At 39.6% G+C, this 26,249-nt stretch overlaps 1 protein-coding gene across 1 annotated transcript; it reads right to left on the bottom strand.

Annotated features, from left to right (window-relative positions):
• Positions 1–3,514: 3,514 nt before the first annotated feature.
• On the bottom strand, positions 3,515–25,879 carry LOC137277893 (cubilin-like). Its single transcript, XM_067809885.1, has 20 exons — positions 25,589–25,879; positions 23,505–23,583; positions 22,104–22,228; positions 20,936–21,085; positions 20,549–20,627; positions 19,721–19,860; positions 18,153–18,293; positions 17,394–17,478; positions 16,266–16,387; positions 15,745–15,897; positions 13,187–13,286; positions 12,240–12,367; positions 11,771–11,920; positions 10,815–10,917; positions 9,693–9,817; positions 9,354–9,503; positions 8,341–8,431; positions 5,719–5,840; positions 5,190–5,363; positions 3,515–4,257 (listed from the first exon to the last, which is right to left on the bottom strand). The coding sequence occupies exons 1-20, from the start codon at positions 25,662–25,664 to the stop codon at positions 4,166–4,168; spliced, it is 2,385 nt and encodes a 794-aa protein (XP_067665986.1). The 5' UTR covers positions 25,665–25,879; the 3' UTR covers positions 3,515–4,165.
• Positions 25,880–26,249: the final 370 nt, after the last annotated feature.

Below are 26,249 nucleotides of genomic sequence, written 5' to 3'. Positions count from 1 at the left end.
TATATGGCTGAATGCACTATATTCGTGTTAACTGCATACGCTGGACGTGTAATGGAATTAATAATGTTGTTCCTCCTTCCACTGAAACAGCAGACAGAAAGAAGAGAATTACACATTATCTTGAACAAAAAACCCAGACGAGTGTTACATGGCGTGCCATTTTTTATAGAAGAAGAAGAAGAAAACATTTGTTTAAGTGTCGAGCATGTATACATGTAAAAATAAGCCAGGCCTACATCACATAGTAACACAACGACCAACCGGCAAGTGCCTGTCCCACGCAATGTTACCATAAAACGATTAATAATAGTAAAAGCACAGCTGTAGTAAACTACTACCAATATCATGCACTGTATGTAGAGGCAGGGAGTGTTAACTGGAAAATGAGTAACACAGTCAGAAAGAATATCATTGGCTATAAAGTGTACGCATAAACATATTTTGTATCAGGGTAGCTACAAGAGGTTGACAAATCCTCGCATTGCACTTATTCGACTTGGGACATAAAGAAGGGAAAGTCTGATAGAAAAAGGAAACATAAGTTCTTTGTCTTAATGAAAATTACAATCTATTACTAGAACAAGTAATCATCACGCAGGGCCTTAACATCACATAATATGGCGTCACAACTGGTCATGTCTAACATCACATATTATGGTAGTGTCATAACGGGTCGCATCGTACATTACATACTGTGGAAGTGATGCATGGCGTCACAACTGGTCATGTCTGACATCACATATTATGGTAGTGTCATAACGGGTCGCATCGTACATTACATACTGTGGAAGTGATGCATGGCGTCACAACTGGTCATGTCTGACATCACATATTATGGTAGTGTCATAACGGGTCGCATCGTACATTACATACTGTGGAAGTGATGCATGGCGTCACAACTGGTCATGTCTGACATCACATATTATGGTAGTGTCATAACGGGTCGCATCGTACATTACATACTGTGGAAGTGATGCATGGCGTCACAACTGGTCATGTCTGACATCACATATTATGGTAGTGTCATAACGGGTCGCATCGTACATTACATACTGTGGAAGTGATGCATGGCGTCACAACTGGTCATGTCTGACATCACATATTATGGTAGTGTCATAACGGGTCGCATCGTGCATTACATACTGTGGAAGTGATGCATGGCGTCACAACTGGTCATGTCTGACATCACATATTATGGTAGTGTCATAACGGGTCGCATCGTACATTACATACTGTGGAAGTGATGCATGGCGTCACAACTGGTCATGTCTGACATCACATATTATGGTAGTGTCATAACGGGTCGCATCGTACATTACATACTGTGGAAGTGATGCATGGCGTCACAACTGGTCATGTCTGACATCACATATTATGGTAGTGTCATAACGGGTCGCATCGTACATTACATACTGTGGAAGTGATGCATGGCGTCACAACTGGTCATGTCTGACATCACATATTATGGTAGTGTCATAACGGGTCGCATCGTACATTACATACTGTGGAAGTGATGCATGGCGTCACAACTGGTCATGTCTGACATCACATATTATGGTAGTGTCATAACGGGTCGCATCGTACATTACATACTGTGGAAGTGATGCATGGCGTCACAACTGGTCATGTCTGACATCACATATTATGGTAGTGTCATAACGGGTCGCATCGTACATTACATACTGTGGAAGTGATGCATGGCGTCACAACTGGTCATGTCTGACATCACATATTATGGTAGTGTCATAACGGGTCGCATGGTACATTACATACTGTGGAAGTGATGCATGGCGTCACAACTGGTCATGTCTGACATCACATATTATGGTAGTGTCATAACGGGTCGCATCGTACATTACATACTGTGGAAGTGATGCATGGCGTCACAACTGGTCATGTCTGACATCACATATTATGGTAGTGTCATAACGGGTCGCATCGTACATTACATACTGTGGAAGTGATGCATGGCGTCACAACTGGTCATGTCTGACATCACATATTATGGTAGTGTCATAACGGGTCGCATCGTACATTACATACTGTGGAAGTGATGCATGGCGTCACAACTGGTCATGTCTGACATCACATATTATGGTAGTGTCATAACGGGTCGCATCGTACATTACATACTGTGGAAGTGATGCATGGCGTCACAACTGGTCATGTCTAACATCACATATTATGGTAGTGTCACAACTGGTCGCATCGTACATTACATACTGTGGAAGTGATGCATGGCGTCACAACTGGTCATGTCTAACATCACATATTATGGTAGTGTCATAACGGGTCGCATCGTACATTACATACTGTGGAAGTGATGCATGGCGTCACAACTGGTCATGTCTAACATCACATATTATGGTAGTGTCATAACGGGTCGCATCGTACATTACATACTGTGGAAGTGATGCATGGCGTCACAACTGGTCATGTCTAACATCACATATTATGGTAGTGTCATAACGGGTCGCATCGTACATTACATACTGTGGAAGTGATGCATGGCGTCACAACTGGTCATGTCTGACATCACTGATTATGGTAGTGTCATAACGGGTCGCATCGTACATTACATACTGTGGAAGTGATGCATGGCGTCACAACTGGTCATGTCTGACATCACATATTATGGTAGTGTCACAACTGGTCGCATCGTACATTACATACTGTGGAAGTGATGCATGGCGTCACAACTGGTCATGTCTGACATCACATATTATGGTAGTGTCATAACGGGTCGCATCGTACATTACATACTGTGGAAGTGATGCATGGCGTCACAACTGGTCATGTCTGACATCACATATTATGGTAGTGTCATAACGGGTCGCATCGTACATTACATACTGTGGAAGTGATGCATGGCGTCACAACTGGTCATGTCTGACATCACATATTATGGTAGTGTCATAACGGGTCGCATCGTGCATTACATACTGTGGAAGTGATGCATGGCGTCACAACTGGTCATGTCTGACATCACATATTATGGTAGTGTCATAACGGGTCGCATCGTACATTACATACTGTGGAAGTGATGCATGGCGTCACAACTGGTCGCGTCTTACATCGCATACTATGGAAATGATGCATAATGTCACAACTGGTCGCATCTTACATCACATAACATGGAAGTGATGCAGAACGTCACAAATTGTCGTATCTTACATCACATACTATGGAAGTGATGTATAGCTTCAAAACTGGTCACATTTTAGATTACATAGTATGGTAGTCGATGCATAGTGTCACAACTGGTGACATCTTACATCACATAATGTGGAAGCGATGCAGAGCGCCAAAAGTTGGTCGCATCGTATATCACACACTACGGCAGTGATGCAGAGAGCCAGAACTGGTCGCATCTTACATCACACAATATGGCAGTGATGCAGTGCGCCCAAAGTGGTCGCATCATTATTCATTAATAAACATAACATGGTTTGGAACACAAGGAAGCCTTGCAAGCAGTTGCATCGTTTTGAACTACACTGAAAGAAAAGAAAGATTTATGGATGTCAACTCCTTTATTGTCATAAACACGACGTGTCGAAGTCTACGCTTGCTCCTTCATCTGGGAAACTGAGCCCGAAACATCTTTCTATTCGTTCTCCCTTGGTAATACAAATTATATATGTGTTGAAATTACTACACATGGGTTTTGTTTTTATGTGCCTTTACGGTAAACTTCCAAATATGAAGTTAAAATGAAAAGAAATATTAAAGTACACCACTTCGTTCACATGACAACAAATCCGTTTAACTGAGATGATGCATGTAAAATTTATTGCAGATGAAGATGATGTTTTATGGATTTAAACTTCTTTATTCTTTCCATTTTGGGGGGATTTGTAATGGTCCCGAAACGTTGTGTGAAAAAAATACAAAAAATAAAGACGCTTATATCCATAGAATGTCTTGGTCAGTTAAAAGAGATGTCCAGCATGTATAGCTATACTGGACTTTTTAACAACACCCACTGACATTGTAACAAAAGACAATACTTCCACACACAAGGACTATTTATATTTCTATTGCAGTTGTATATTTCCAGGTAAAAGTAAATCCATGCTTCACGAATACGCTTCATTATTTACTTTACTACGAAACCAAAAGATATAATGTCTGTTGTAACTAAATGTAACTAACTGACAATGTATCATTTCACATTCAACTGCCACACAAACAGTGCAATAGGTACAATCAACAGTCCATTCACCAGCTGACTTGTAGCTCCATCAGAAGGAGGTTCTGAAACAGTAACAAATTAAGTCTTGATATGTGATGGACCATCAATCTCATCTGCATGTACATTTATGGATGTAAAAGGCTTTTGCATGAAATATATGTAGGTATATATAGAGTGAGGATGTTCCAAACACACTCATATATATATACGTCAGTACATTACATATATATATATACACACACACACACACACATATATACACATATATATATATATATACACACACACACACACATATATATATATACGTCAGTATGATCTGTGATCTGTGATCTACAATGGCATGATTTTTGTGAACATGAATATGTGAAAATACATAGGTATGAATGCATATATGTGCAAAATGAAAAAAATGAGAAATTGTTAGTTTTAAACAGTTCATGTTTTCATTTTAACAGCTCCATCGGTGCTGGAACTCAATACGGTCATGACCTATATTTACATGAATTAGAGAAATAATCCAAACGATCTTCATGTACATATATACTGGACAAAAATAGTTAGGGATATTTGCAAATTTTGAAATTATGAATAATGATGTATTTATTCATTGACATACAGATTAAATATGCCATTAAAATACCAATATCCCTAACTTAATTTGCCCAGCATATATGAAAAAGACATCGATATGAAGTACATGTATGTGAAATAGACATTAATGTAATATCAATTAAATAGGACATCAACATGAATTATGAAGTGAAATTCATAGCACTATGTACATTCTCATTTTACTCGCACACCAACAGCGTATAGGCTGTACAACATTCAAGGGAACTAAATCACATATAGTAACCGAAGCGGTCGTAAATGTTCTTGCAAGACGATCTTCTTTCAACAGTGCTTCAAAATGCTTCATAAACATTTTGGAATTCATATTTACACTGTCACACTTACGCTATCGAAGACATATTTATATTGTCATACTTACCTGTAGCTGTCGCAGCTGTTGTGCTTTGATCTCCTACAGTATACATCATTTTAAAGCCACGCCCTCTTGTGTTACCATCACTGTGGATAGCGATCTCGACCTCCAGCCCAGAACTGACGTAAGTATTCTTATCCGTGCCACAAAAGCGCCCGAGTTCTTTAGAACCGTCTGCAACTGTGAACAATTGGACAAACAGAGTGAGTGCCTTTACAGTGGCCTTTTCATGTTGTTGTTTTGGTATATCACTGGCCTCTTCATGTTTGTGTGACATCCCACCAAGTCAATAACCATGTTGTTTTCGTGCATTACTGACGTCATGTTCCTATTATATTTTCAATCATACACGTTGTTAAACATGTTACCTTTGAAGTGCTTCATGTATGTACGTACACCCACTTGGTACTGCCTGCTATTCACCTGATGAAGGAGCAAGCATACGCTCCGAAACGTCGTGCTATTCACAGTAAAGAAGTTGACATCAGTAAAACTTACTTTTCATTATCAGTTCAGTAAACGATTTACCACCTACCGTCAATGACCTGCACGAAGTCGTTTTTGCAGCCTGGTGAAGTCTCGATGTCTGCATCCAATACTGTTATTGTTATTCGTGTCCCATACACAGCCCGTATTGTCCACGCACAGTCTATATTACTGCCAATGAAAAGTCACATTCCGTAAATACTAAAAAAACTTGGTGTTTAACTATTTGTTGGTGTACCTTTCTCAGCCAGTGGTGTTTTTGCTCGAGAACCTTTAGCTTGTGGTTCTCTAAAGCACATTTATGATACAGTTGGTAGCATACAGTGGGCTCGGTGTGGGAGACATTTCTTATGATTTCATAGATTGTACAATATACTCTATGTTGGTGAAGATGTAATGATCCCAAAAGGATTTTCTTCTATTTTAATTCAATTTCATCTTTATTGAAGGACCACTAAACTCAATTGTTTGGTACTCTTTTTATCACTGCATATGAAAGACTTTTGGTTAGTCATAAACGAAACACCAGTTTCTTTTTAAAAAAACTTGTGGTTAATTAATAACAAGCGCTTACAAGTTGCTAAAAAGCCGTCTGCTTCTCAACGAAACCGCAAACGAAACCGCAGACAGGTTACGTAACTATGTCGCCTGAGCCCTACAGTGACGTCATAGAAGGAACGCTTTCCAGTTAAATGTATAGAAAATGTATAGGAAGCTCGTCATTTTGCTGATTTCTCGACGTCACCAAAGACATGCCGAATTGTTGTGTTGCCGTCAATTGTTCCTTGGGGTCGGGTGATGGTGTCATTATGCACAGATTTCCACCAGACTAGGTAGTTTGTGCTTAAATTGGTTGTTAGTGTGTGCGAAGTCGGATGGTTCGCCCCCTTCCAAGTCTAAAATCAAGACTGCTTACTACACATTGCTGACCAAAAGGATTTTGTATGGATATAACGCTTTCTTCCTCGGAAAACGAGGTTCTGGTCGAAGTGACAATATTATCGTAAGTAATATTATATTGACCCCCTTGTATTGACCGATTCCAAGAGTGAAATTGTTATGTTATAAGCAATGTCATGTAAAATCCTAATGTCCATCAAGAAAATACATATTTTACCACCAGTGAAAAGTAATTTTTATTTTGTAAGTTGGTGAAAACAAACTTAAATAGCATCCATCCTCAGTCAGCGCGCCGCCATTTTGAAAATCGTGAAGTCGCGGGCTAAAGTCCGTTAGAATTGTTGAGATTATGATTTGTTCTCATCAAGTAAGAAAATCAAAACTACTTTTTACTAGTAGTTAAATATGCATTTGAATCATTTCAAGTTCATCAGCATGTTATTTTTCTAGTAAAATACTTTTTTAACATACTTTTTCTAAGAATAAGCTGTTTTATTTAATATATATATTTATTGTTCGTCTTAAGATATTAATAAATGTATTTTTCTATTTTCTTTGAAGCTTGAATAGGTTTGTGTTCCTTGATGGTTTTGCTTAAAGGGAGATAATTTCCAATCAAGTTTAAGGACTCCATTCTTAAGGGAGGTAATTCAGGGTGGACTGTATTTTTAAAACTTGCTCTTAGTTCTTGGAGCTCTGGTTATTTCTCATATCACATGACACATGGAATGTTGCACAAGGCAGTTTGTATCCAATGTTCAAGTCAATGAAGTTTCAAGTTGAAGTCAAAATTATCTTTATGGGAATACGGTAATGGCAAGCTAATTCTATTTATTCTGTAATTTAGCATTTATGTTTTATGTATAATAATTTGCAAGGGTATCTTTGGCAACGTATATTAAACTGTTTCTCTGTTCACATGTTTTAAAAGAAGATTTCTGTATCTGGCAAGATTTATCTAGCAGGTTATTATCTTTGTTTCATATGTAATGTTGTTTGGTTAATTCTAAGGAATATATCTTAGAAGGGTTGTTGTCGGTGACAATTCTTTGAAGCAACTTTTGATATTAATCTAAAGTAAGATGTTATAAGTATTAAGTAAGCTAAAAAAACAAGCAAGTAAGCATATACGCTCAAGCTATTTCTCATAATAGGTATTATGTTACTGCTCTGTCTGACACTTCCTAAGACATTGTTTTTTGTCATTGTATTGTAGTTAATCTCCCAGTTCTTACTATGGAAAGAATATGATCGGGATTATACAATGGACCCTATGTTAGTGGAGATTCCTCATTATTATGATCGGGATTATACAATGGACCCTATGTTAGTGGAAATTCCTCATTATTATGATCGGGATTATACAATGGACCCTATGTTAGTGGAGATTCCTCATTACAGTGATCGGGATTATACAATGGACCCTATGTTAGTGGAGCTTACGCGACGTATTGAGGAATTGAGTTCAGATTAGGCCACCCCACCACCCTGACCATTCAAGGAAGACAGCCACCCGGTAGTAGTTTGAAAAACATTCACAGAGAGTTATGGATATACAATAAATACAAACGTACCATACGTCATTGTTTATAAACGGATTCAGAAGGGGTGGGTGCTGAATCATGGATCCATTCTAAACGTGTTTCTGTATTTCAGTCTTGCATATGGGTTTCACCAAACTGGCAAATTTTAGCTCTTAACTCAAGTTTTTCCTTCCTCCCTATTGTGAAACGTATAATGCCGAAAGCAGCTTCCAGTCAGTTTCACTTACTTGGAGTAGAGTCCCGGGTACCCTGGTGTTGTCAGGTACTTCTCACGGCTGGAGGCAGTGACAGTTCCGTTGCAAGCGTTGGGTTGAAGCTCTGCATATGATATTGATGCTCATTATATCTCCTCTCTGCCTGACTCATAAACTGGATATGACTGACTGGGTTTAACATCTTTTGTTCTTAAACCCAACCCATTTCGCACATTTGCTAAGCAATGCCGATATAATACACCCTTTATATTGAGGGGTAACACTAATAATATCTGTACCAACATCTGACGTAACGTATACCTGACACTATCGGTGAGTGAGTATAGTTTCACGCCGCACGCAGCAGTATTCCAGCAAATAACGGCAGTCTGTAAATAATCAAGTCGGGACCAAACACTCCAGTATGAAGAGCATAAACATCGATCTGCGCAGTTGGAACACTATTCAACATCACCCCAGCATTTCGTCACACAACACGCATGCACACATGTGTGAACCTATGTACATATTTCTGGATAATAACTGCTAGAATGGTACATTTAATTACATTTAGACATTTTACTGCTCAACAACACACGCGCAAGTTTCGGAATAATTAAATCTCATAAAAGTAAACGTTCGAGATTGTGGAATGTTCGTGGTAAAATGACGTAATGGTGTCTGATGAGATTATGTCACAGTGCAGCAAAACCAATTCAATTGATTCTGTTCTCTGTAGAATAAATGCTTAGGCATACTTCTGGTTGTCTATATAAAAAAACATATCAAAATGTCAGACTTGCGCTTATTTTACTGTTCAGTATATATTTAGGAGGGACTAAGAATGGTGTGTTTACTTACGAACAAACAGAAACAATCCCAACATAATACTTGAGCTATTTGTGAAGAATGTTCACTAAAACGTCTGACTATGAATATTTATTGTCTCCCTTTGTGAAATGTACACGACACCCTTATTCAAGATGCATGACCCTTGCGTCGAATAAAAAAAATGAATGCACGAATATACATTACTGTTTGTTTACCTGTGAATGAGTAATACTCCAACTGGAAGCCTTTGTCTATATATCGGCTGTCAGTGGAGAACTTGAGCGTAATGGAAGGACCAGTACTGTCAATCGGAACGTTTGTCTGGGAACATATCGTCTTCAGTAACGGGTCATTCACAGTGCTTCCTGTTTTAATGAATGATATTCTGATTAAATTGTGACTTGTTTACATAAGCTTGCAGCAAACAAAAGCTGATATCTTGATCAAATTATTTCTTAAATGATAAATTGATAAAACGTCATAGTATTAGTCACTTGGGGAACCTATTTCAGCAAAATGTCCTTTGAGAATTCTGTAAACATGTAAATACATACCGTCATAGAAGGAGAGAGAGTCCTTTGTACAACCGTTGCTGTTTTGTAAATATAACTGCAAAGTCCGAACACGTACTAACTGAGTGTTGTTGGCTGCCGTGATGGTCCATATGTATATTCGATCACTTAAATTAAAAAGATAATGAAAACATAAATGGCTGTGTCGCTAGGAACAAGATTTGAGATGGTAACCTTTGGCAACTGCAAATGATTGAATATATCCATGCTTATCCGTAAGGTTTCAGTGCTGTTTAATACGTTGATTATTGGGTATTGTTTTCGTATCGTCTACAAGGAGAAAAGGGAAAGTTGCAGATCATATTTTAAGAAACGAACAGACGAGGGTAACTCTTTTCTTAATCATATATAGCAAGAATAATAAATTCCGAAAATGAAAACAGTATGGCGGTAAATCAGTTCTAAAACTTTATACTTGCACAAGAATAGCATGTTAGTAAATACACAATATTATTTGACTGATAAATTTCATAATTGTTACTATTTTCACGTACAAATGAAGCAAATAGGGTTTGGATGATTCTAGACAAGTCTAGATTCCGATCCACGAAACGTTTGTAGCGATACGACATTCGAATGCCTATGATAAATTAATAGGGCCCCCGGCTGGTTTTGCTTATCATCGGAACTTCTCTGCACTGGGTTGTACCGTGAAAGGACCTCTGAGTCAAGGCCACAGGCATGGCAAAGGCATTAACAGAAAAACGAGCCATGTCACTGTGTCTTTCAAGACATGATGTCTTGTGGTTAGTGCACTAACTCGGAGAACGGATGGTCGGTTGTTCGATTCCAGGTTACACGTTAAGGTGCGAATTGTTGTTACCGTGTCTAATGCTGGGCGGTAATGGGATAAAACAGGACTGGTCAGTTTGAAGCAGGACACTGGGCCAGAGGGGTGTGCCCATGTTATTCAGTAACATGGTAACTGGGTGGGCGTGCTCTATAAGCCCGTACAGGAAAATTATTCACGATCATGCATGACCTCATGAAAGTGCAATGACCAGCTGCTACAAATTCCATTTCACTCTCACTTCACCCAATCCCTAAACATGTTGGTGATGTTGGTATCAAGATGTTCTGATGTTAAAGACGGTGTTGTCGTACTTAGCATATTCGACTGGGAATCCAGGTGATGTTAAGTTCTTGGGGTTGCTGTCGGCTGTGAGTGATGTCAGTGTAGGTGAGGGCGTTGTTATGACAGCGGTTCCTGAAACGTCCAAGAAGCTTGCGTAATACACAACCTCTGCAAGTAGCAGAACACTGATAATGATATTGATAGTGAGCGAGTTTTAAGCTGCTTTTAGCAATATTCCAGCAATATCACAGCAGGGAACACTAGAAATGGACTTCACACATTGCGCCCATGTGGGGAATCGAACCCAGGTATTTGGCGTAATAAGCGAACGGTTTAAACACTCGGCTACCCTACCGCAACAGGACACTGATAAACAGAGAATATGAAAATGTCACATTTTTCTAAGGACTGTAAGGTGTCAATAGCAGGGTGAATGGCATAATTAGATACCAGCTATATGATGTATTTGCCACGTTCATCCAAGACATACAGCTGTACGTGCAATTGATCTCTTTATAAACATCAAAAACCATAAAGTCATTCTCTATAGTGTTTGGTGTTTTAAAAAAGGCCACAAAATACTTCTATAAATGTTGAACATCTAAAGAAATATTTTCTGACTCTTGGTAGTACTTCATGGGGAAAAGTTTATTTACGGATGGTCCGTCACACCGACAAAGATGACCCACGAGATTGAGCATTTTACAGATATCTTCCACAGACACTTTAAGCCCCATTCACACTACCTTTCTTTAAAAAAGTAGTTTCAGAAGTTTAACATTTTAAAATATTATCTACCGAATTGGTAGTACTCCTTTCGGTAAATTTTATTTATGGAACTTGAGTCCGTCAAAGATGACCCAGTACCGTTTCTATGAGGTTCATATATGATGTTCCGCCACAGGAACGAAATGAACACATATTCACTGAAACCTATAGAACCACTCCCACTTCCGTATGTTCAAACTAGATTTCTTAATATTACCTGGCACCTCGTAGTACTCCATTAAGAAACCTTCATTAACGGAGCTTGAGTCCGTCTGAAAGGTGACCGTCAGAGATGACCCGGTACTCTGGAGTGTTGGGGTCATCTGGTCACAAATTTTCATCAGCAGTGTACTGGACGCTGTTGGCCCTGTTGATGAAGCAAAATTCAGTCACTATGGATGTATACACTATCCCCTTTTGTGTTGGCAACAGAAGGTTCAGACGGATCGCAATAACGACAATGATTATAACAATAAATAACGATAATCAATTAATATGTCATTTATGCTCTTGCTTTCAAATAAAAAAAATAACCATGGAACCGAAGATGAGTTACAGGAGCATTTCTCTTCATACAGATAGCAAGACATCCACACTAAATCGTTAGAAATCGCGAAGCATCTGAGAAGATCTGTAGTGAAACCCTTCAAAATATAAATGATTTGAGAATCAACGGTTGAGCTTACCATCATATACGCTTATAAAATCTTCACTACAGGTTTGATCAAATTCCATCATGCGGGAAGAAATGACCCTAATTCGGACGAGGTGCGCAGATGATGCTGCAGTAATGGTCCAGATATAATATTTGTTACTGAAACAAACAAAAACAATTTCTGCCAAAGTTCAACTCCTCAGTTGAGCAATTTCAGAAAGCCTAACACGCATTTTAAGTAAACTTAAAACCATGAATTGATCAATTTGATCTGGAATTGCTCAGCAATTGCCTCAAATAGTTAAAAATAATTAATTTAAAAAACTGACGAGATTCAAACGTCATGACGGGGAAAAGTGCTGTTTGGGAATAGATGATTTTTACAGAGAAAAAGAAACTCATTTAGGGAGAATGCAAAGCATGGACCTAGAGCATGTACACAATTTCTTTCCAAGTTCTGTTTGCAATAACACGAAAACGAAACATGTTTCCATGCACACCACACTTCATAACTGACCAAACATGTCGAAGTATCATTACAGATTTGTCAGAACCTGTGCTAATTCGAATTTGAGAAATTCATTGATCAACTGATTTCGAACGATAAAAACAACGTTTACTTTCGGTCGGATTATCCAAATTGCTACACATGATCACTGTGTTTTGCATAATTTTCAAATATAAAATTTCAACATTTCGGAGGAAATGATCTGAATTCGGACAACAGATGTACTGATTCAGCGTTAATGGTCCAAATATGATATTTGTTTCTGGAACAAAAAAAACCAAAAAAAACCCAACAACTTGTTTTAAGCTTTTAACTGAACTGACTCATTATAAAAAGAATATATCTAAATCTATAGGTAAACACCTGAATTTATATAGAAAATATAAAATACGGCAAATTCTACATTGTCACTGTATTTTACATAACCTGAGGTTGAAGAAATACCATTATTGGTAAGGAATTGACATTACTTGTAGTACTGGGCAGGGTAGCCGGGAGACGTAAGGTTCTGTGGAGTCGATGTTGCTGTAAGTGCCATTGCTATTGGAGCCTGTGTGGTGAAGTAGGAATCTGTGAAAAAGAGTAACACTCTACAATAACAGACAAAGGTCTGTTACATTTTCGCACGAACACGAACTGTGCACACTGAAACACTTGTGCAGTCGAACCTCGTTTATCCGGACATTTTGGTCACACACGGATAGCGAGGCGTCCGGTTAACATCAAACAAGAACAACGTGTTGATGGTGTATATTGAAAATTTATTCATATACCGTGTATGCATGCATACAAACCTGTAAATCATAACACATAAATGTTGCACAAATAAATCGTTTCAGCACGCTGATATTACATGTGTTCATTATACAACTTACTTCACATCTTACATAACATTTCATATGTAACATATTATTTCCTGAAAACGTCTTTCATAGTTGTTTGTTTTCTTGGCTTGTTTTTTTTTTTACAGTTTTTAAAAATAAATCCGTTGCTAAATTCACCGATGATTCGTCGCCTTTGCACTCGTAGAATGTAAGCAAAATGTTTGCTTTTTCAAGAGCCTGAGCTACTGTTGGAGCGAGAACTGTTTGTGGTTCATCATCGTCAGACTTGTCGTCTGTCGACTGCACTTTGGTGAGAATTTCTTCATCGGTCAGCTCTTGACTGGTTTCCACGACTGTGTCTTCCTCTACGTATTGCTCAACAGTTGGAACGTCGTCGCCATCACTCTAGGGTAACTGCTGCATCAAAACCTGCAGCTCGACAAGGGCCGAGTCACCGCCGTCGTCGTCCTCTGTCACAGCTGGAGACGGAATTATACCAGCGTGTTTGAAACAACTGCTGATACTCTTTGCACTAACATCACTCCAGGCTGACTTCACGAATCGGATTGCTAACCTTAATATTAGTGTCTGTGGTTGTTCATTCTTGGTACAGGTGATGTAATGTTTCACCAACGACCTCTTGCAAAGAGCTTTACAGTTTCTGATGATCCCAGCATCCATAGGCTGTATGTGGGCAGTTGTGTTGGGTGGGTAGTGACCAGTGACATTGGTCAGTCGAACATTCTTGTGGAAAGCAGCATTGTCTAACAGTGGGTGACGGCCTTTAAGTCTCCTGTGTTATAATCTCGGCCAAAGCTCCTCGTTCACCTTGCCTTGCCAATGACAAATGCTTTCGTTTTCATTGTCCCACTGGCACTGCAGCAGAGGGCTACTGTGATATGCTCTTTTGATCTTTTTACACCTCATCAAGCCTTCAAAGCGAGAGTGCAATTGGGGCCTAATTTATAAACTAAACCTGTCTCATCAAAATTGAAAATATTATCAGGTTCGTAATTCTTCAGCACTGATTTCAACTCTTCTCTCCCTTTTGAAATTGCCGTTTTGTCTGAACTAGCTGCTTCGCCGTGGTAGTTTTTTTTTCTTTGAGAGAGAAAAAAGAGATTTGAAACGTGACAGCCAACCACGTGAATATGAAAAATCCAAAATGCCAAGTTGTGTGCCAAACAATTCCACTTTCTGAACAAGCATTGCATCATTAACTGCAGCATTTTTGCTATTCAAGCCATTAATCCAAAGAATTCGGGTTTCTTCCAAATTTTGGTGTTTTGCATTTCTGGCACGAGAAATAGAGGCCGAATCTTCTGATAGTCCAAATATAGCCATTTATCTTTAGACTTTAAAATGTGAAATAATATATACTGTGTATATGATCTGCCGGTGTCTTACTTTCGTTGAAGGCAATGTATCACAAGAAGGAAAAGACAATACTTGCAGACCAACCCAGAAAGAATACTTTCCACTGATAATCTAGTTTAAAACTGAAGGATGCTCTCACTATATATCAAACCAATCGTCTTCGCCCGGAATAACCGCATTTGAGATTATTGTTTGCTCTCAGGTTGTACGTGTTGTAAGTAAGACCCATGTTCCAGGTCTTACTTTCTGAAAGTAGGACCTGTTCCTATGTTGTACGTTTTTCTTACTCTATATTAACTTCAAAATTCAAATTCAGATGATCTGTGAGTGTTTGAAATCAGGTGAAAAAAATCGTGTTAGATCAATTTCAAAGTGCAAATGTCTTCCCTAGCTGGAATGGCATCGAATCTGTCAGATTAGCATGCGGGCCAATAACTGTCAATAAATTGATTTTACAAGCGCTTCAGTTATTGTTACGCTGATTCATTAATCTAATTTTACATCTACTTTTCCATTATTTACAGTTTTTACGATAAAGCACCCCCGGGGTTACGGTTGGGTAAGTCCGCGACCATCTTCAGCGGGGAAGTAAGACCTTCAGGCTGTCGGTCTTACTTCTCCCTACCCTCCACACCCCGGTCTCGAGTCGGGCTTTATCATGCATGTGAATGCCATCACAAGAACCTTTTAAGAGCGGAATCTCGGAAAGGTTTAAAAAGTTAAAAAAGAATGAATAAAAACGTGGAACGTAACGTGCATGTAGTTTAGAACCGCTTACTTTTAGTACACACCCCATGGTATTTTAAAGATTGTATAGTGTTACTTACCGTCATGGTCAACTCTCCTGTACTTCAGTCGGAAACCAGACCCGGTGCCAGCACCATTGGTTTTGAAGACAACCTTCATAACGGATCCCCGTGTAATCAACGTACCGTTGTGGAGACCACACAGTGGTCCTAATGTTTCATTGGCATTATTAGCTGCAGGCAGGAATATATATGTAAGGTGTACGCAATTTCTTGTAAAATGTTCAAATAGGGTATGCTCTGATTAACGTACAAGTACAGACCAAAGTAATGCAGATATTAGATAAATACCACTTTGACGGCTGTGACATCGCGTGAACGATGATGGTGTTGAAAAAGAGTCATGATCGGGGATTCGAACTCACGATCCCCGGACCTAAGCAGATTGTAAAACACAGTTATCTATAAGATTATGTCTTATTTCATTATTATTTCCTTTCACCATTGTACTACCCCTACTCCATCTGCCCAACAAGTATAAACGAATTCAGGATTAAGGAAGATGGAAATTGAACTTATATTTTACTAAAACATATACTTACTGTCATACACTTGAACAAAATCGTTGGCACAGTCAGTGCTTTCATCAAAGTTGTTGTAGATGATGTCGAGTGCAATATGACGGGGGTTAGATGTTGATAAGGTCCACACACAATTCAAGTTACTACAAAACAGAGAAGACGTCGATGCATACAGGGATTAGGCAATAATTCATAGACTTGTCACACAACTGCCACAAAAAGTAAAAATTCAAAACGTTTTGACTGACTCTCAAACTCAGTGGCCACATTCTTTCACAGATATATTTGCTTGATGTTGTGGAAAGACCAGAACAGACATCGATTACATAAATACAAGCAAGATTGTCCTTATTTTGTCCATCTTTCCGTATGAACCACATCCACGTCTTTTTTTCAGATCTAATGCTCCAGATACGACCATGCTTGTCGTAAGAGGCGACTAACGGGATCCGGTGGTCAGGCTCGCTGACTTGGTTGACACATGTCATCGGTTCCCAATTGCACAGATCGATGCTCATGTTGTTGATCACTGGGTTGTCCAGTCTAGACTCGATTATTGACAGACCGTCGCCATATAGCTGGAATATTGCTGAGTGTGGCGTAAAACTAAACTCACTCACTCACTCACTCACTCACTCTAATGCTCCAGTGTCTCACTTGGCAGATAGTGCAATATACTTTAGCTATATTAGCGTAAAGCCATTTGAATCAGTCTGTAAACTATGCAATGAGCATGCATCCAGGCTGTGCAATGAGTATGTTTTTGCTTTTCGTAATCTTTAAATACTATCACGGCGGGTAACACTAGAAATGGGCTTTACACATTGCACCGTGGTTTTCGGTGTGACAAGCGAACGCTTTATCCACTGGGCGTTCCGTCCCTACTATAGTATTACGTATATTTATACAGTATTTGTTTCAGCATACGATACGAGCATAATGCTGAGGGCGAACCGAGGATGACCCAAAGGAAACCCCAGTATTGGTTATTAAGCTTATTCGCAAACAGAACAGTACAGCTGATTCATGAAAAGATGCCTGAACTGTATATTTTAATATGTGAAAGGACTTCAAGATCATTTCAGACGTTGCATAAATCTAATAGTATAATAACCACATTCAAAATACTACATTTGTCAACTAGCTTACTTGTAGTAGTTATTTGGGTAGCCAGGGGACAGGATATAACTTGGATAGTCATCTCTTGGCCTCACATTCAACTCGCACGTCGTCCCTGGGTGGAGAAGAAATAGGGTGAAAGAACGTGGTTAGTTTAGCATAAAACGTAAAATAAATACATAAAACAGAAGTAACCCCCTCCACACACACACACACACACACACACACACACACACACACACACACACACACACACACACACACACACACACACATATATATATATATATATATATGTGTGTGTGTGTGTGTGTGTGTGTGTGATATGATACACACACTCACACATGCCATATACATATACACACACATACATACATATATATACATATACATATATGTATGTATGTATGTATGTATGTGTGTGTGTGTGTGTGTGTGTGTGTGTGTGTGTGTGTGTGTGTGTGTGTGATATAAAACGATGTTTATAATTGAAATATGAACAGTGATTAGCTTCATTCTAACAAACTTGACATGCGTAAAAACAGGATTACATTAACACTGGATTCCGACAGCTTGGCGGTGGGGTAGCTTGGTTGTTAAGGCGTTGGCTCGTCATGTCGTACATGGGTACTATGTGTGGAGCTCATTTCCGATGTCCCCCCACCCTGATATAGCTGGGATATTGCTAAATTCGGTGGAAAACCATACCATATGAAAGATATATGACTTACAATAATATTTTAAAAAAAGATGAAATATTTGAATTCCCGTACACATAGATCTACTTACTGTAAACCACTTTGTAACGTATGCGAAAGATGTCAGCTGTGAAGGTTCTCAGATGTGTTCGAGCACGAACAAGGGCTTTGTTTCCCGAACTCTGGAAAAACATGGAGGATGACCCGCACGCATGAGCTAATAGCTCCGACTCTGAAAATAGACAACAGCAATATTACAATTACATGTAAGTTTTCGAGTTCTTATACCGCTTTCAGGGTATTAATCACTTTCGCAGTAAACAAAAGGGAACGCCAATCTGTCGCCATAAGGTCGAGATGGCCTGTTGGTTGTAGATAAACGCCTCAGTCGAATATCAACTCGGCGAGTCTGACCGCCCAAATCCCGGTAGTCACCTTTTACGACAACCTGAGGAGCAATTCTAACCCTGATCTTCACGTTCCAAGAACGCTGAGGTTTTCGGGCCCAGGAAAACACGCTTCAGTTATACAAACTTCATATACGGCTCATTTCTAACGGTTCATTACTAAAATGCTAACCTATCACAATATATACTACAACGTCAAGTTGTTTAGCTCGATGTTCATTATGTCTAGCATGCATTCTCTGATCGGGATATTTACTGACTACATTCACACAGCTGATATATTTACTGACTACATTCACACAGCTGATATATTTACTGACTACATTCACACAGCTGGGATATTTACTGACTACATTCACACAGCTGATATATTTACTGACTACATTCACACAGCTGGGATATTTACTGACTACATTCACACAGCTGGCATATTTACTGACTACATTCACACAGCTGATATATTTACTGACTACATTCACACCGCTAATATATTTACTGACTACGTTCACACAGCTGGCATATTTACTGACTACATTCACACAGCTGGCATATTTACTGACTACATTCACACAGCTGATATATTTACTGACTACATTCACACAGCTGGGATATTTACTGACTACATTCACACAGCTGGCATATTTACTGACTACATTCACACAGCTGGGATATTTACTGACTACATTCACACAGCTGGGATATTGCTAAGTGTGGCGTTAAACAAAAAGACCCAAACCAACAAAGAATACATTATATATGAAATATGTCATATGTCCGTATATAGAAATGAAATGCAATGAATGAACATTGAAAATCATTACTGTATTGTTTACATTCCTACTAAAAACAAAAAAGTACTAAAACAATTTAGAAGAATGGTCATGGATATCACAAACATACGCCTCACGCTTTTCATTTCATAGGTGTTTCAAAGCAAATTCAATGACTAGATTTTCCAAAATGAGCATTTTTCCGCCGTTTCAGTAATGACATTTTGATTTAAAAATGAAAGGTCACAATAAACTTCATGGAAAAATTTTGAATCGGTGACGCTTATTTGGAGAAAACGGTATTGATTCCCTTACTCACTGTGGCTTTCGCGGCGATTCGCGGAACCGCGGCTTTAGCGTACAGTTGGTATTGTTCAAATGTGGATTTACCGGGCGGACACCGAATACACAGACTGCCCTTAAGCACCATCTTGTATCACTGGGCAACATGTTAGTAACCGTGTCACACATGGGTTACTTACCGGTAGCAACCTGTCCGTTATAGAAGGACAGCCTGTCAGCCCAGCAATCCTGGCTTTCAAGAAGTGAAAACATATCCAACTCTAGGACGATTGTTTGATCACTGTTTTGGGCTGTGATTATCCAGTCACACATGAGAAAGCTGAAAATACATTATAGTAAATGTTAAATCAGATGCGGACATACATTGATATCCAATACTGAAATGACGTAGCATTGCGGATACTATCTGGGTCATGGTCGTGAGTGAGGCATGAGCTGGGTTTCAAGTCTAAAAGTTTGTCATGACATGTGAGATTGAGGTAGAATATACCTAAGGCGATGTAGAGCTATAAGTTTGGTGAGGGGACAGTTTGGTAGCCAAGCCTCCGATCGGCACGTCAAAGACCCGGGTTCAATTCCCCGCATGGGAAAATCCCATTTCCTTGTGTCCGCGCCGCGATATTGCTGGAATATTGCTAAAAGCGGCATAATCCATGCTTCCCGTGAAAGGCATCCGGTAGTACGACCAGCGATTTGGGTGGCTCATGTCATCGTATCCCATTTGCGTAGATCGATGCTCATGCTGTTGATCACTGGGTTGTCAGATTCAGACTCAATTATATATAGACCTCCAACATAAAGCTTGAACACTGCAGAGTGCGACGTTAAACAACAAACCTTCGAACCAAGACTCGAGACAGATTGTTTTGTGTAAATCGAGAGTAGAACAAAGCCCAAACAGATGTGGTCTATGGGATGGAGACTATTGAATAGTGTAAAGCTGTAGGCTGAGTGAGGATTCACATGTTCACACAAGATCACATATCCTGCATGGATAGGTCACCTACTTGATTTGGCTCGCTGAAGGGGATTGGATGGACTGCTCAGTCGCAGTCGCTGTGAATGAACCTCCACAGTCAGTCACAACTGCAACAAAACATTTAATAGTATAAATGAAATGGTTAAGGGCTGTCCTCCTTCGGGAGAAACTTCATTTAATCCTTTCCTTCCCCTTCCATCGCTTGTAAGAAAGTGACTACTTACTATCGTCAACTTTGGACGGTACTACACCTCAATATTTCATTGCCCGAAATACATCAGCACGACAAAATTGAACAGAAAGTAATGGCAATAAAAAAGTAAAATAGTACCATCAAGATAGTGTAATGTTTTAACTCCTTGTCGTTAAAACGCCGTTGTATCAAATGATGCACAAACCGAGTTGTGTATCTTACTTTTAGCACTGTAATATCTGAGTTGAAATCCCTTCCTGTTGATGTTGTCATTGGTCTTGAACTCTATGTACAGAGATGTTCCATTGCTGATAAACTGTTCCTTTCCGGTTCCGCAGAAGGTTGTAAGCACGTCACTGGACTGACTGTTTCCTGAAACGTGACGAAACAATTACATTTTTTCTCACGATAAATATGATTATATAGTTTATACTTCGGAGGTTGTGAGGAAGTCACTGGACTGATTGTTTCCTAAACCTTGAGGAAACAATTACATTTTCCCCACGATAAATATGACTATATAGTTCATACTTCAGACCAATGGTACCATGGAAACTCCTCAAGTGTTTGTAACAGTCGGTCTACATACGTTACTGTTCCCTTAAAGGGAATACGTATATACACACATGGTTTAGGGACCGTTGTACATGTACCCCTTTGTGGTCTGGGGGTAGAGGCCACTTTCCTTTCCGCATATGCTGTTGGCAGCACAGTGTTTGAATCTCTGTTTGGATAAACAAATATCAAAACTATGAATCTAGATTTATGCAATCAAGTTTGAACAAAATCGGTGGGGAAGTGAATTCTACCGGTAGTGTATTTTATGCAGTGCGTTTAGCGGTAGAATATAAAACCATGTTTTGACCGAGTTCATTTAAAATTGAGCTATGTGTTAATCATAACTTATAATACAACATATGACTGCAAAAATCTAGATGTCTATTTTTAAGTCCAAACAGAGATTCGAACTCCTGTGTCTGTCCGTATAACATGTGAGACGGGGCTAACGTGACCGCCTGAAAAGTGATGATATCCAAGATCGGTATTCATGATATCATTCTCTCGTTTATTCACGTAGCAGCGTCATACCCCTGGAATATTCCTGAGAATGATGTTAAAAAACAAACTGACAAGTTATCAAGCTTGTGCAACGTCAACAGTGTGTTATCCATAGTGTGTTTATAGTTAATATTTACTTGTCATAGTGCTTTCATAAAGTAGTTTTGAAAGATTCTCAATTTCATCCGTATTACGATTACATATCAGTTCTAAAACACCAAAGAAATGTTTTCACAATGATAGAACAAATTTCAGTTTTAAAAATCTGTAAGTTAAGTACCTGTGCTGTAATGTGACAGAGCTATTTGTATCTTACAAGTATTAATCTTACCGTTATAAATCGTCAAACTGTCAGCATTACAGTTAGGTGACACTTCAATGTCAGCATCCATGATGGATACCACGACGTGCTCCCCAGACCTGGACGTCTCTATCCTCCACCAGCAGTTGACATTACTGAAACAGGAAGAGAGCACGAAAGCACGATGCACTTTGTTACTTTTAAATACGCAATAAATGCGCGCGCGCGTTTGTGTGTGTATTTGTGTGTGTGTGTGTGTGTGTGTGTGTGTGTGTGTGTGTGTGTGTGTGTGCAAGAGAGGTAGAGAGATGCGATGTGAGAGAGAGAGAGAGAGGGAGAATATGTGAGTGTATGAGTGTGTGTTTGAGAGAGAGAGTGTGTGTGTGTGAGAGAGCGAGCGAGTGATTGAATGCGAGTGTACGTTTGTGAGAGACATGGTCAAGGCACTGGACATTGATCAGACTTCTAGCAAAGTTAAGTAACATTGTTCGCGGCTAGAAGACTTTTGGATGGACACATTCGGCAGTTTGACCCTTGAACGCTTCTAGGGATGTTAACGCTGACAGAAATGTTAAAAGTGTTGGTCTCCAGACAAGTCAAGTGTTCGCAAGGGGTAGGTGTAACCTGTTCCTACTCTGATACACATCAAGAACACAAGTGAGGTCAAGTCAACTGTTAAATGACTTCCTCTGGTGTCTTATATATCGTAACCTTGTTGCACAAATACCGAGTCTATAACGTCTGTATACTGCCCCCTCAGTTTTCTTACAAAAGTCGGGTTAGCCTAGTGATTTAAGCGTTCCCCCGTAATGTGGAAGACCCAGTTTCGATTACCTACCCGGAGACCCGTGAAGATCCCGGGGTAGAATTGGCCTTCAGCAACCCATGCTTGCCATGAAAGGCGACTAACGGGATCGGGTGGTCATGCTCGCTGACTTGGTTGACATATGTCATCGGTTCCCAACTGTGCAGATCGATTCTCATGTTGCTGGTCACTGGATTGTCTGGTCCAGACTATTTACAAATCGCCGCCATATAGCTGGAATATTGCTGAGTGCGGCGTAAAACTAAACTCACTCACTCACTTTTCTACCAAATGTTGTTTACGAAGTGACACGTGGCTACAATGGGAAAATGTATTGGTTTCACAATATGTCGCCGGTACATTGGTCTTTACGAAAAGTAAAGACGTGTAGATCGAGTCTATATATCCTGGGGACGTGAAACATGTGTACTCTTTAAGAGGACATGTACTCAATGGAGAGCATTTGCCATATCATGCCAAATGGCTAAGAATAGATATGACCGATTCACAGTTGTCAATATACGTATCAGCTATGATCACATATACATGCATCACGTGGGTATGCATCCCTCCTCGGGCGTTGATGGGAACAGCGAGATGTTTTTGATGGTGTTTTTGTATATTACCTTCCATAACTAGTTGGGTATCCATCAGAATTCACAGTCTGCTCATACTGATATGCTTGGAGAACCTCGTTGCAAGCCCCTAGTAAAGAAAACAAGCTTTTGTCAACACAGCTTCTGACCTTTCATGAAAGATCTGACATATACCCAGTCTAAGTAAACTTAGCCCCGGTGTTATTCGTTACACTCCACCACTGGGTCTAACAAAGCCTAGTAGGAGGTCGCGTCAGGTAACCTTTGAGCGACCTATGACCGTCCAATCAAATGTGAGATGGATTTAACTAATCAGACAACGGCATATAACGCATATAACGCTGATATTTGACCTGCAGTATATAAGTTTGTAGGTTTCTGTTGACATTGTTACCAATAGATAATATTTCCGCAAGCTGACAGTCTTGAATATTGACATAAACGCTATTTTCAGCGACTGTTTACTCACTGTTGTGACGTGCTTCGTGTGCATCGCTAGGAAGCGATCGTAGGGGAAAATAGCATTCGGAATCGTTTGGGTACAACCCTTTGCGTGGGTAAAGGTTCAAAAGGTATACGCCAATGTCCACTTGCGCGATTTGGTAAGTTGTGCTCTGACTGGTCTATCTCAAAGGTTACCTGACGCGACATCCTATTAGGTTTTGTTAGACCCAGTTTAGAAGTGTAACGAATAACGCTGGGGTTAAGTTTACTTAGACTGGACATATACCTTTGTTAACCACACACTTGCGTTGTCGACATTTTATATGCACCACAAAATATGCTCTTAGGCCTCTGTTAAATAAAACGACAACACTTTTGAAAGGAACCTGTGTTATAAAAAGTCGATTGTATGTTATTAAGTCTGGCCAGAAAATGCAGCGATTGAAAATAATTTAATTTAAAAAATGCACCTCATGAACATACCTTATCATTTTGGAAACAATATTCACAATTTAGGAGAATCCAACTGTGTATGTCTCACAGTTCCTTTATTATCGTATTTTCAGTTCCATCCAGACCTTGGAGTGTATAAGATCAGTAAATCACAAATTCCCCAAATAAACAAATCTATGTTTCCCTTAACTTCCTTTGACACGGGGGCGCCTTTTCAGTTTAAGGGAAGTTCCTAAAAGTATTTGTGTCTATCAAAATCATTTATTTTCAACGGCTCAGAAGATTTTGAAGTTTATCCATAAAACACCCCATGCTCTGTTTCCTCTTCACCCAGCCCTAAGTGAAATGCAAGCCCTGGGGCTCCCTTTCAATTCGTATGGAGTTCTGTCGAACTCCAAAATCATGTGTGTTCACAGGCTGAGGGTACACCTTGTGAAAACCCGAACAATTAAACAGACGTAAACGTTCAAGGATCTGTCGCTGAATATTGTTCAGAAATATCTCAGTGTGTAGTTTGGATATACAAAGCTCCTGACTCAGATGTTAAGCCACTATAGGTAAGCCATGTAACAGTAGGACAAAGCTGACACCTCACGTTCAACGCCCCACGGTCTATACAGAGTCAGGTCGTAAGCATTGTTATGCCGATACAGGTGTAAACGGTGGTTACTGAAGATAGGAGTGGTGTGGGTTACATGAAATCAAAGGCGGGTACCCAAAACATGATACACATATTTGTCGGGTGGGGTGAGGTGGGGTGGAGTGTGAAGAAATGAACATCTTATAATAGTTGAATCTTGTTTACATTGCAAATATACACACACATGGTGGGTTATCGAAAACCTTGACAAGAATTTAAAGGAAAATATTGTATTTCAGATAAAATATGCGGAACTCACGTGATTATTTCAGCATACCAGACCTTAAACAGTAATCACCAGCCTACGCGAAACTCGATTATTTGCCATTGTTAGATCGATAACGAACATAGGCGAATGCATGTAGAGACATAACGTGGCATCAGGATGTAAGGGTGAAGCGATATAGTGCCTTGATATTACTTGTCCCCCACCTGATAAACAACAACGTCATTTTTCACTTGACACCTGACAGGTATAGGCCAGGTACTGACTCTCCTCGCGGTGTAGGATCATGCGAGCGTGACGACACGCCAACGTGAACACTGAGTAAATATAGACTCATTCAGTCGTACATACATGCAATGTGGAGTCCCAGCACCAGGCACAGCAATGCTCCCTGGAGAAACCGCCCGCTAAACATCTCATCCGCCATAATGAATCTGACGGTGGTTTAGGTGCCCGTTACATACAGTTATAGCATGTCACTATAGTCGGAGCGTGCGACGACATTCTTGCGAAAGATCAGTTGACCTACTTTACTTTGTCTGTATGTTACCCAGCGACAGTGTCATGGAATATCCCACAATCGCATTCAGGGATGTACACTGATGATTATATTACCCGATCAATTCAGTAGGACGGCAGTGACGAAAGATTTGTAAATATATGCAGTGGTTATATACCCTGTTAAAGCACATGTAAATGAATGTGTACATAGCATCAATATCAATAACTGACGTCATTACTGTAAATAAAGAATTACCCCACCAAGTGATACAACAACTCACGCCATGGACGAATGTAATCGGTGAGTCGACTTGGATACCATAACAAAAGAATGTTTCCAGCAACTATTTGAGACTCAATTATTTATTGAGATTTGAAAGAGAGGATAAGGATACAGAATCGAAATAGATATATAGGTTGATCTATTACAGAGCGTACAGCAATTGATAATTAAATATAAAATGCCGGGACTATCCTACTTTACGAGTGGGTATTTCGTGAGTGAGTGAGT

The sequence above is a fragment of the Haliotis asinina genome, chromosome 3, assembly GCF_037392515.1.
Source record: "Haliotis asinina isolate JCU_RB_2024 chromosome 3, JCU_Hal_asi_v2, whole genome shotgun sequence".
Lineage (NCBI taxonomy): Eukaryota > Metazoa > Mollusca > Gastropoda > Lepetellida > Haliotidae > Haliotis > Haliotis asinina.
This window is presented reverse-complemented; position numbering and strand designations above follow the sequence as displayed.

Bases quoted from the DNA above. Each gene is read 5' to 3' on its own strand.
- LOC137277893 (XM_067809885.1), bottom strand. From the start codon at position 25,664: ATGGCGGATGAGATGTTTAGCGGGCGGTTTCTCCAGGGAGCATTGCTG. The intron at 23,584-25,588 runs GTATGTACGACT...TTTCTTTACTAG, and splicing joins GCTGGGACTCCACATTGCAT to GGGCTTGCAACGAGGTTCTC. The intron at 22,229-23,504 runs GTAATATACAAA...TTCCTGTTTCAG, and splicing joins TACCCAACTAGTTATGGAAG to TAATGTCAACTGCTGGTGGA.